This window comes from Penaeus monodon, chromosome 9 (genome assembly GCF_015228065.2).
Source record: "Penaeus monodon isolate SGIC_2016 chromosome 9, NSTDA_Pmon_1, whole genome shotgun sequence".
NCBI classification, from domain to species: Eukaryota; Metazoa; Arthropoda; class Malacostraca; order Decapoda; family Penaeidae; genus Penaeus; species Penaeus monodon.
Genome location: NC_051394.1, coordinates 19,944,946 through 19,957,623, shown reverse-complemented (window position 1 = coordinate 19,957,623; position 12,678 = coordinate 19,944,946). Strand labels below are relative to the sequence as shown.

The following is a 12,678-nucleotide window of genomic DNA, read 5'->3' as shown; positions in this document are numbered from 1 at the left end:
GAAAGTAATTTTAATGTTACTAATGACGTTTTTCGCACTTCCCTCTTTGCACACTTCTCCCCTTCGTCTTCGACATACATCGTTGTGCAATTACACAAAACATTTTCACTCTTACCACACTCTCACTCGTTTTCCTCGCCGTCTGCCTCCTCTACACAAACACAAACACTATCCAACCTTCAGGTCAAGAGCACAGGTCAGCAGGACACGCGCGACAACTGCTGGAGGTTCTTCATCGACCGAGTGAGGAAGAACCTGAAGATGGTCCTGTGCTTCTCGCCCGTCGGCTCCGCTCTCAGGTATGTCTGACCTTCGAGGGACGTTTGCCGGCAAAGTAGGAGAATAAGATATATCGCGAGACAGAAATGAACCGAAGCAGAATAAGAATATCTGTTTGCACTTCGTCAGAGTGCGAGCTCGACAGTTCCCCGCCATCATCAGCTGCACGACCATTGACTGGTTCCACGAATGGCCGCAGGAGGCGCTGGTGTCCGTTTCAGAAACATTCCTCGGAACTCTCGAGTATCTTCCTGTAAGTAACTTATCTACTAATATCTAGTAAGGTACCGTCATTTCTCCTAGATGGTAATTCGGATATGGTATAGAGATATCAATGACGCCTACAAACACAGGAAGGTATCATAATCTAATCTGGTGCGCAAACGATGTTAAGAATGATTCTCACTTCGATGCATAAATAATGACGTTTGGCAGGAATCCCTGCGAGGCTCCGTGTCCAAGTTCATGGCGCACGTCCACACGTCCGTGAACGACATGAGCCGACTCTACCTGACTAACGACCGCCGCTACAACTACACGACGCCCAAGACCTTCCTGGGCTTCATCTCGCTCTACACGAAGCTCCTCTCGGCCAAGCACCAGGAACTCCAGGCTAAGATCGAGAGGCTGCAGAACGGCCTGCAGAAGCTCAGGACGACCTCCACACAGGCGAGTCAGTCTTGCTGTCTCTATTCCTTTCGCTCTCTCTCTCTCTCTCTCTCTCTCTCTCTCTCTCTCTCTCTCTCTCTCTCTCTCTTTCTCTCTCTTTCTCTCTCTCTCTCTCTCTTTCTCTCTGTCTCTCTCTCTCTCTTTCTCTCTCTCTCTCTCTCTCTCTCTCTCTCTCTCTCTTCTGGTACACACATCTATTGCATTAAAATCAGACACAGTCCTCGACTCACTGACAACCTATTTTGCGACAAACAGACTAGCGATAAGTCCTGCCTAACCATCAGATATCGCTCAATCCCGCGCTCTCTTCTCTCAGTCGAGCTCAGCTCACTCTCGTCCGTCATGGCTCCAAAATCGACGCCTCTTCTCCTCTCCACAGCCAGGTAATTAGTTTCATATTCATCTTTTTCTTGGATGAACTAGATGTACTTTTAAAGCGATATAATTGTAACTACATTGGTTCTCATTCCTTTCTGTCATCTCTAGAACATTATTCCATCACACAGGTGTCGCAAGGAAAACGAAATCGCCATGAAGAGAAAAAGAAGGTCGCCATCATCGAGGCCGAAGTGGCCAAGCGACGGAAGGAGTGCGAGGAGGACCTGGTCAAGGCAGAACCTGCCCTCGTCGCGGCAAAGGAAGCGCTCAACACGCTTAACAAGGTGAAAGACCAAGGACACTGTCAACAAGGCCCTGTTTATATGTAGATGTGAATGGCTGAGCAAGTGATTTCTAATCTAACGCTTTCCGCAGGCAAATCTCACGGAGCTGAAATCCTTCGGGTCGCCTCCGTCGGGCGTGGACAGAGTGACGGCAGCCGTGATGGTGCTGCTGGCCCCCAATGGTAAAATTCCAAAGGACAGGTCCTGGAAAGCAGCCAAGGTAAAGACCTGAATCACTGACCTTCATTTCCTTTTTGTATTTAGAAAGCAGTCCAGAAAAAAAAATATATATAAAACAGGCTCTAAAGGGGAAAGGCTGTTTTATTGAGTATTGTATACAAACTTTATGTCATTTTATTATCATCCATCTGTCTTGTTTCCACCAGGTGATGATGGCGAAGGTGGACCAGTTCTTGGACCAGCTCATTAACTACGACAAGGAAAACATTCATCCAGACATCATCAAGAACATTACACCTTATCTAGAGGACAATGAATTCAACCCAGACTTCATCCGTTCCAAGTCTGTAGCTGCTGCAGGTATAGATTGCTGTTATATATTTTTTTTTATTCTATTGTTATTATTTTGTTAAGCTGCTGCTTAGCTATTGTTTTATTACTACTGTTATTATTTAGGAAATGTATTGTGCGTAAGGAACTTGCTTAGAAAGGCGTGGAATTTATTGAGCATAAGGTTTAAGGACTACATCTGAAGGTCAGTTTCTGTCACGCATTCCTTTGCTATCTTGCGTCACAGTAATATTATGACCATGCCCCTAAATGATAATAAAAAAGGTGATCCCTCAAACAACCTCTTGTTCCTTTTACTCAATACATATTAATTCGGAGTTTCAGTGAGGCCGCTGTGTTAGACCTCTGTATTTGTTATATTTCGCCTGGAAGTAGATCTCACACACCCTGCCGTTCCCTCAGGCCTGTGTTCGTGGGTCATCAACATCATCAGTTACTACGAGGTTTACTGCGATGTGGAGCCCAAGCGACGCGCCCTGGAGGACGCCAACAACGAGCTGGCTGCGGCCCAGAGTCGCCTCACCGCCATTATCTCCAAGATCAAGGTGAGCGTTCAGTGTGGCGATAGTTCCCTTTTTCTTATTTGTCTGTCCCTTGGATTCTTTATTCAGCACGCTTGTTAGTTATGTCTCTCAGATTCAAGGTGTTTCATTTCTTAAATTCACTTTTTCTCTTACAGAGCTTGGAGGAACAGCTGGCGCGACTTCAGGCAGAGTTCGACAAAGCGACGGCCGAGAAAATGAGATGCGAGAAGGAAGCGAACAGCACCGCCCACACCATCGCCCTCGCCAACCGCCTGGTCGGAGGCTTGTCCTCGGAGAAGATCCGCTGGGCTGAAGCCGTGGCGCAGTAAGTGAGGCTAAGTCTATGTCTCTCTTTTCTCACCTTTTTCGCTCTCTCTTTCTCTTTAACTTCATTTTATATTCTGATTTCCAACCTCTCCTGCTGCCCCTCCTTGTCTTTTAGTCCGAGTAGCCACAAACCATTGACGTAATTTTACGCTTCTCCCCTTCAGGATGCACACATCAGAGAAGACCTTGCCCGGGGACATCCTGCTGGTGGCTGCCTTCATCTCCTACGTCGGTTGCTTCACGAAACACTACAGACGCGACCTCATGGACAAGCTGTGGCTTCCTCTCCTGCAGAAGCTCAACGTAGGACACATGTATTTCCTGTATTTTCAGAATGTCTTTAAGTTTGTTGGTATAATTATAAAAATTATTTCATTTGTTATGATTCCGCTTTTTCCATATCTTCATATGTTCATCATTCACATCATCGTCGATTCGGCCAAACTTCCTTCCGGCGATGCCAACCGACCCGATTTTGCGGACGTGTCTTCTGCAGGCGACGAATGTGAGAACACGTTGTTTGTGCAAGTTGTGTTAAGGATTCACGGGTTGTGAAGACGCCTTGGTACAGATGACATTACCATAGTCTTCCACGAGTCATCATCATTCCCTGTTATGACATCCATTCTCTCACACCAGTAGATTTTATATTTATTTTGTTTGATTTCTCAGCCTCATGACTATCTTCCGTGCACATTAATTAGAATTAGTCTTGTAGGATTTTTTTGTAGTGAATATTAACCCCTTGTCTGTACATGTGTAATATCCTACTTGTCCTGCCATTTTCTAACCTCTTTCCAGAACAGCTAAACTCTTTTTCATAAGTACTTCAGAAGCCAGTGTATTTCCTTCAATTTACTGAATGTTCGGGTAATATCCTCTTCCATGCTACAGCCGAATCAATCTCTCTCTCTCTCTCTCTCTCTCTCTCTCTCTCTTCTCTCCTCTCTCTCTCTCTCCTATGAAGCTTTATCGATGTCGAGTATCTCACTTGCCTGGATTATACATTTGGAACAAATTTTTCATATTTCTTCGACAGTGTTCAATGCAAAGAGATTATGACCAGATGGTAACTGTTTCCATTCCACAAATAACCTGCGCGTGCTTATGCCTCATTGTCCCCTCAAGCTCAGCACATTGTCCTTTGAAATCATACTATCATAACCGTCAAAATTTGTTGATCATCGTCCGGTTAAATGTAGGGAGTGTGTATAATGGATATTCTTCAGTAGCTAAGCACATGTACACACACACACACACACACGCACACACGCACATACATCTCTCTCTCTCTCTCTCTCTCTTCTCTTTTCTCCTTCTCTCTCTCTCTCCCCTCTCTCTCTATATATATATATATATATATATATATATATATATATATATATATATATATAGATATATATGTATGTGTGTGTGTGTGTGTGTGTGTGTGTGTGTGTGTGTGTGTGTGTGTGTGTGTGTGTGTGTGTGAATGAATATAAATATAAATACACACATACACAAACACAGACACACACACACACACACGCAACACACACACACACACACACACACACACACACACATACACAACACATGTAAACATACACACACACACATACACATAACACAAACATATGTATATATATTATATATATATATATATATATATAATATATATATATATATATATATATATATATATATATATATATATATATATTACCGCGCTTCAATATTTCTCTTTTATTAAAAAAAACATTTTGTGTTAAGAACACAATAGCACGATCTTCCACTCTACAATCATTCCTCGACATCAACCACTTCAATGTTTCCCTTCTTTGAATTGAAACCATTCCCGCTGTCGATATTCTTCATTCTGAACAAGAAAACAATAAAATTATACCCAGTCAGAGCATAAGAGCAAAGAACTATACCCCATCAGTGCATAAAAATAATAGAATTATACCAAGAACAATAAAGTCATGCTTTATCAGTGCATAAGAACAATGGAATTATAACCTTTCAACGTTGATTAATGCGACACTTGAGCTACCAATCTTTACCATCTTGTTCTCCACCTTGAACTCGCCTGTTTCCCGAAGGCCACCTGCAACTCCTTTATCAACACCTTCAGGGGGAAAAAAGACTGATCTGACCTTTCCTTTCTAGCATGAAGAAGAGTGTCTAGGGCTCTCTGTCGACTTCCTAGAGTGCGAGGACGTACCTTGGGAGACACGTCGGCTATCCTGCACTTGGTAGAGATCTAGAAAGTAGTTTAGTGAACCAATGTATTTATAAGTATGAAAAAGCTTCGGGCTCTAACACGTTTTAAATCTTCTTTTTGCCTTTTGATTAGATTTTAGAGAGATAAACATCAAAACTCTAAACGAGAGCGTGCGTCGATCTGCAGTGTAAATATAAAACTCAATTATTGTCTCATTCTCCTGTGAATAATCCTTGTCTACTCATATTATTATCATCTTTATACTTTATTCCTATTATACATTGTTATCGATAACTGTTTTCTTTACCAACCTCTGCTGCTAACTCCATGGATTTGCATGCCTAAAGGGATAACTGGCTGTGTAAAGCATTTGTCATTTTTAATAAGAAAATGGTATTTCAAATAAAAGTACTATAAATATTAATTTACCATCGTGGTTTGAATTATGAATTAATGTAAATAATATGAAAGCAATTAATTAAGCAAAGCAGAATATTAAAAAATAAAATGCTGGGTCCAAATCAAAAATTATTGCCGATGAGTATTCAAGTTTAAGTCATCCAAATCGTTAAAAGGTTCCCAATGACGACCTGCTTCTTTCGCTCCAGCTAACATGCTTTTAGTATTATCTAATTTCAGATATTGGAAATGCAATCTCTATTCTTTGCAATGTTTTGTACTTTATTCATCTATGCAAAGACACTACCATCCCTCCCACTTGCAGCCCGTGATCCCCATCACGCACAACCTGGACCCCATCAAGCTCCTGACGGACGACGCGACGATCGCCGGCTGGAACAACGAGGGCCTCCCGTCCGACCGCATGTCCACCGAGAACGCCATCATCCTCACCAACTCCGATCGATGGCCGCTCATTATCGACCCGCAGGTACAAGCTACACTGTTGAATTATCTGAAGCTCGGGAACTGATTGCAGGGCTATGGCTTCAGGCATTTATAGACGAGTTCCTTCCTTCCTTCAAGTTATTCCTGAGCAAGACTCCATCTATTGTCCTTCACTATAATAAATATACTTCCGTAACAAGCAAATCTTGTAGCAGGTAGCTTTCAACACCCAACCATTCCACTCTTTGCCCCACACACAGCTCCAGGGCATCAAGTGGATCAAGGCGAGGTACGGCGAACAGCTGATCGTGGTGCGCCTCGACCAGAGGAACTCCATCGACGTCCTGGAGGCCGCCATCACCCGGGGCGAGACCGTCCTCATCGAGAACCTCCCGGAGAGCCTCGACCCCGTGCTCGACCCGCTCATCGGGAAGAACCTTATCAAGCGCGGCAGGTGAGAGGGGCGGAGAGGGAGGGAGTGGGAGTGGGTAGAGGGGTAAGGTTTGTGGGTGGGCGGGAAGGTGAAGAAAGGTGTTTAGTAAAAGAGGAACTGAAAGTTTGTAAACATAGTTGTCTTAGGAGTGACAAAAGCAAATTTAGTAGCAGTGCCTCTTGCATTTCTCATACGAAATTGTCATCATTAAATTTGTTGTTATCGCCAAATGCAACCTCAACCAAGCGCGAATCTCCTTTCCCAGAGCACTTAAAATCGGCGACCGGGAAATCGAATACAACGACACATTCCAGCTGATCCTCCACACCAAGCTGGCCAACCCGCACTACAAGCCCGAACTGCAGGCGCAATGCACCTTGATTAACTTCACGGTGACGCGCGACGGGCTCGAGGACCAGCTGCTGGCGGAGGTCGTGAAGGCCGAGAGGCCAGACCTGGAGGAGCTCAAGGTAATTCTTGGTGGCTTTTAGAAGAGCTAACTGTGGATAACTACCTGACAAAATATAGCAGCTAGCTAGCACTGTTAACATAAGATCCCCAACATAGCCAAATAGCGACATCCTAGGGCTTTACAGACGCTGTTTCTCTTGCGTTTCAGTATAACTTGACAAAGCAACAGAACGACTTCAAGATTCAGCTGAAGCACCTGGAGGATGACTTACTGAGCCGCCTGTCATCCGCCGGAGGAAACTTCTTGGGAGACACGGCTTTGGTGGAGAATCTGGAGCACACGAAGGCCACGGCCCAGGAGATTCAGGAGAAGGTAAGTTATCCCTTCTGTTATATTGTGGCACATTTTGCATTGCATTAGAAGCAGACTAAATCTCGTCAGCATTCTGCAGTTAAAAGCAATACAGTTTAACACACTAAGCTACTGTACCCTGCAATCAGAAATGAGGAAGAGAATCGCCATTTTCCTCCTCTCCTCGCAGGTAGCCGAAGCCCGCAACACGAGCGCGCAGATCGACGAGGCCCGCGAATCTACCGCCCGCCGCCGCCCGAGCCTCGCTCCTCTACTTCATCCTCAACGACCTCCACAAGATCAACCCCATCTACCAGTTCTCTCTTAAGGTTGGTTTTCGCCTTCGGTCAGTGAGAAACTTCGCCTTAAGATCGGCTGGCTGTCAGAGTGTAGTTTTTGAAGGGATGACTTGACCTGTGGCTTAATGAACTTCGAAGTTTTCATCTGATATTCAGTGTTTTGTTTCGTATGTTTTTGTATTCCTTGATATTTTTCTACTGCTAAATTCTCTGAAGACAAATAGAACTTGCAGCCCATTTCCCCCTGGCCTGTTCTCCCGCCAGGCGTTCCGAGTGGTGTTCCAGCAGGCCATCGAGCGCTCGGAGGCCAACGACGAGGTGCGGCTGCGCGTGAATGCCCTCATAGACACCATCACGTACAGCGTGTTCCTCTACACCACCAGAGGACTCTTCGAGAAGGACAAGCTCATCTTTGCCGCCCAGATGACCTTCCAAGTGAGCCACGCCCGTCGCTGCGCAGCGGTCAAATTCTCAATTCACGTTCCGATTTATTACATTCATTAATTTGCTTCAGTTTCATTCTTATACCGTCTTTTAAGAAATACGATGAATGCTTAATATGTGATCTGGCTCGGCATTGCACGGTATTGTTCATTCATTATTATTGGTTTTATACTCGTTGTTATGTTGCTCCACATGCAATACTGCGAGCATGTTTCCTCTGGTTCACTGCAGCCATTCACTTTCATGACCCCATATTCTCTCAGTTTATTTTTGCTGCTGCTGATATCTGCCTTTCCAAGAAAATAACCCTTGAATTCCTATGTCTACAAGTCACAAATTAGACTGAATTTGCTTTGTTTCTTACACGGTATTGGTGGTATTCGACAGCAGATCAACATGACGTCTCCCTTTTCAGGTCCTTGCCTCCCAGGGCGAGGTGGGCGCCATCGAGCTGGACCTTCTGCTTCGGTTCCCGATTCAGCCGAACGTGGTCTCGCCCATCGACTTCATCACCAACAACAACTGGGGCGCGATTCGCTCCCTCTCGCAGGTCGACGAATTCAGGTACAGACGCGGTTTATAGTTTACGGTTTACAAAGAGAAAACCTTTAATGGTATTCATAAGAATAATATAAAGACTAATATATCCAAGACTACTGCAAATAATCTTTCAAGTGCAAACTGTGTATTTTCAGAGCTATTTTTTTCATGATTTGCAACTATTATGAATGATTGCCTTGGAGGGGGGGGCATTGTTAATGTACATATCTATAAAGGTTAACACCTTTGCTACAGCTATACATTTATAATAATTTGCAGCAATGTTGATTGTCTCGATGAGTTAACCGGAACACTTATTAATGTCCGTGCTTTTATGAAATGTTAAACCCTTGCAGAAATTTGGACCGCGACCTGGAGAACAGCGTGAAGCGATGGCGCATGTACTGCGAGTGCGAGGCGCCCGAGAAGGAGAAGCTGCCGGGAGACTGGAAGGGCAAGTCCGACGTGCAGCGGCTGGTCATCATGAGGGCGCTGCGTCCTGACCGCATGACGCACGCCATGCAGTGAGTTACATTGTCTTGGATAATAGATAAGTGGAATTGAAGAGGGAGAAGATTAAAGACACGGAATACGTGAGGGAAAAGAATGTGTGTGATATAAAGAGAGAGGAAGAGCATACGAAATAAATGGGAAATAAAGGGTTGACCGATATATACAGCTACACCTTCATTATGAAAGCCTGATCCGCCCTTTTGCTTCCTACCTCCAGGCTGTTCATCGAGGAGCGGATGGGGAGGAAGTACGTGGAGGGCGAGAACATTGACTTCTCGCAGAGCTACGAGGAGAGTGGGCCGTCCACGCCTATCTTCTTCATCCTCTCCCCCGGCGTCGACCCTCTCAAGGTCACTTTCAGGAGCTATTGGGAACTTTTACTTTGTTTCGCAACTGAATCCATTATTCATATCTATACCTGTGTACTTCTCACTTAATCATTTTATGTATGCATGTGAATACTGATAGCCTTTCAGTCCCTCGACCTTAACTACTGTATTCTCTCTCTCTTCCCTTTCCCACTACCCTCTTTACCTTTCCTTTTCCCTCTCTCTCTTTCACATCCTCTCTCCCTCTCACTCCCTCTCTCACCCCCCTCTCTCTCCCAATCTCCTTCCCTGTCTCCCTCTGCTTTCCCTCCCCGCCCCCTCCTTCAATGACTGCCACAGGACGTCGAGCGGCTCGGGCACAGCCTGGGCTACACCTGCGAGAACCGGCGTCTGCACAACGTGTCGCTGGGCCAAGGGCAGGAGAAAGGTGGCGGAGGAGGCCATTCAGATCGCCTCCAGAGAGGGCCACTGGGTCATCCTGCAGGTCGGACATTCAGGTCCCCTTGCTGTGTACTTATCACACACGTATTGGTAGAAAAAGACTATGTATAAAAAAAAACATTACTAACACCAAGAATTCAAGTATACAGAAATGATTTATTTATTTCCATAGAACATTCATCTGGTGAGGCAGTGGCTTCCGCAGCTGGAGAAGAAGCTGGAGGCTCACGCAGACGGAGCTCACCAAGAATACAGGGTCTTCATGAGCGCTGAGCCAGCAAGCAAACCCGAGAACCACATTTTGCCACAAGTCTGTCTCTTATTATGTTTTCTGTTTGTTCATCATATGATTTTCCCCTTTTATTGGTTATCCATGTGTTTGTTTGATCCCATTTTATGTCTTTTCCTTCTGATCTTCATGTCTTCTTGTGGTTCATTATATGCAATTCTGCTTTGCTTGTCGCATGTGTTTTGGTCATTATGTTTAATATTTTAATTGGTCTATCATGTCAATTTGGATTTAAAAAATTAAATTAAAAAAACATTCAAAATACATTTTTTGCTTGGTTTATAATGTCTTTTTGTTTGGATCGTCATTTGCCTTTCTGTTCGGATCATTGTATGTCGTTTTGTTTGGTTTATCACATATTATTTGTCTGTTTCACTATGTTTACTTCATCATGACGGTTTCTGTCTGGTTTATTGTATTCATTTCTATTAGTTTATCATATACCTTCTTGCATGATCCTTTCATTGTTTATTGTGTATTTGAACTATCCTATCTCTATCTGTTTGCTTCATTTGTCTGTTGGTTTAGTTCATCAAATTTCCTTCTATTTGGTTCTCCGTATTTCTTTTTGTATGGCTCATTCCTTTTGCATTGTTGGTTGTTGATTTGATAATTTGTTGTATGATTTTTTGCTTGATTCATCTATTTGTTTCACCATGCCTGTTTTGTTTGGTTCATGAAGAGGTACATCATACTCAATACTTGAATATGCCTGCACCTATTGAATTTGTATGTTTTGTCTTTGGTAATAACTTTAGATATCTCAGACAATATGATAAAAAAAAATCTTCACCTGCCACAGGGCATCCTGGAGTCGGCCATCAAGATAACAAACGAGCCACCTCGGGGCATGCAAGCCAACCTCCACAAGGCGCTCTACAACTTCACGCAGGACACGCTCGAAATGTGCTCCAAAGAGGCTGAATTCAAATCCCTCTTGTTCTCTCTGTGTTACTTCCACGCATGCGTCGCGGAGAGGAGAAAGTTCGGGTCGCAGGGATGGAACAGACCCTACCCATTCAACACCGGTACGTTCAGGGACAGATGTGGCCATCCAGTTATTGAAGAACATACAAAATAAATTTATCTTCCTACTAAGTAAAAACTTGTTTCTCAAATACTATCTACTGATTTATCCTAGTAAAGATATACAGATTAATTGTCGGTTCTTTCAGGTGACTTGACCATCAGCGTGAATGTCCTGTTCAACTACCTGGAGGCAAACAGCAAGGTTCCCTGGGAGGACCTCCGCTATCTCTTCGGGGAGATCATGTATGGGGGCCACATCACGGACGACTGGGACCGCAGGCTGTGTCGCACATACCTTGAGGAGTTCCTGCACCCAGACCAGGTAGCTGCGAGATAGGATTTGTTCCATTGTGTTCCTTTTCTGATTATAGTCCTTGAACCACTCGAGTTAGTGGTTCTCTTATTTTCTTTTGATTAAAAAAGAGAAAAGGACATACAAACGAAATGTAGTGATCTCCCTGAATCTCTAACCCTCTGTTAATTAACCACCTTCTGCAGCTGGATGGAGAGCTGAACCTCGCACCAGGCTTCCCAGCGCCTCCCAACCTGGATTACTCGGGCTACCACAGCTACATAGATACGTGTCTCCCCCAAGAATCGCCCCACCTGTACGGCCTCCACCCCAATGCCGAGATCGGATTCCTCACCATGACGTCGGAGCACCTCTTCAAGACGGTGTTCGAGCTCCAACCGCGAGACATGGGGAACACAGGAGGTGTCGTTATCACAAGAGAAGACAAGGTAAGGGGTTTCTGTGACATTTTGCCATTTAGTCGTATCCTTAGTCGCTTTGTATCCGACTTTGGATTTGTCTTTCAGCATACACTATTCATGATATATATATATATAATGAAACACAGTATTTGCTGATGTTCGTAACCTTCCCGATGATTAAAGGTTTTGAGACCAACTGTGAATATGAGCAATATGAATGAAACAAAAGAAATATAAAGATTAGTGACTATACCAGTTGATGACCATTATTTTCACAGTCAGCAAAATGTTAGATCCTAATAGTGGCAGTTAATTATGTAATCATATTGTTTATCAGTGTTTAACCAGAACTTCAATTCCTGTGAAATAATTCTACAGGAAAGGAAATATTCGTGTATGTCATCTATTTTCAATCCATTAAATGGATTCATTCCAAGCTGACACAAAACCACTTCCCATGCCTTTTTCAGGTGAAGCAGACCCTGGATGAGATCCTGGAGAAACTGCCCGAGGAGTTCAACATGGCCGACATCACGGGCAAGGTGGAGGAGCGAACGCCCTACGTCGTGGTCGCCTTCCAGGAGTGCGAGCGGATGAACCTCCTCATCCGCATCATCCGGATGTCTCTCAAGGAGCTTGATTTGGGCTTCAAGGTATAAGGAAGGAAGAGGGGCAGATTATCTTTTATTCTCAACTGGCCTTATAGAAAACAATGAAATATCCCACAAATATGTTTATTTCAGTAGCTATATTTTACAGAAAAGTAGAATTATTTCCAACAATGAATATAAATGAGCACCATTTGAAACGCAACTTTAATATATACTTAGTTACTGATCA

General features: G+C 44.0%; 1 protein-coding gene across 1 annotated transcript in view; it reads left to right on the top strand.

Moving 5' to 3' along the window:
• Positions 1–12,678, top strand: part of LOC119576661 (dynein beta chain, ciliary-like) — a 143,775-nt gene that overhangs the window by 96,612 nt on the left and 34,485 nt on the right. The window contains 25 exon segments of the mRNA XM_037924310.1: positions 409–532; positions 715–956; positions 1,340–1,610; positions 1,702–1,830; positions 1,997–2,150; positions 2,544–2,686; positions 2,821–2,990; positions 3,157–3,295; positions 5,923–6,087; positions 6,305–6,498; positions 6,743–6,947; positions 7,097–7,261; positions 7,431–7,480; positions 7,482–7,569; positions 7,804–7,974; positions 8,399–8,547; positions 8,880–9,047; positions 9,254–9,386; positions 9,705–9,788; positions 9,790–9,849; positions 9,979–10,116; positions 10,898–11,123; positions 11,271–11,446; positions 11,623–11,865; positions 12,309–12,491. Coding sequence (XP_037780238.1) covers positions 409–532; positions 715–956; positions 1,340–1,610; positions 1,702–1,830; positions 1,997–2,150; positions 2,544–2,686; positions 2,821–2,990; positions 3,157–3,295; positions 5,923–6,087; positions 6,305–6,498; positions 6,743–6,947; positions 7,097–7,261; positions 7,431–7,480; positions 7,482–7,569; positions 7,804–7,974; positions 8,399–8,547; positions 8,880–9,047; positions 9,254–9,386; positions 9,705–9,788; positions 9,790–9,849; positions 9,979–10,116; positions 10,898–11,123; positions 11,271–11,446; positions 11,623–11,865; positions 12,309–12,491 — 3,970 coding nt within the window.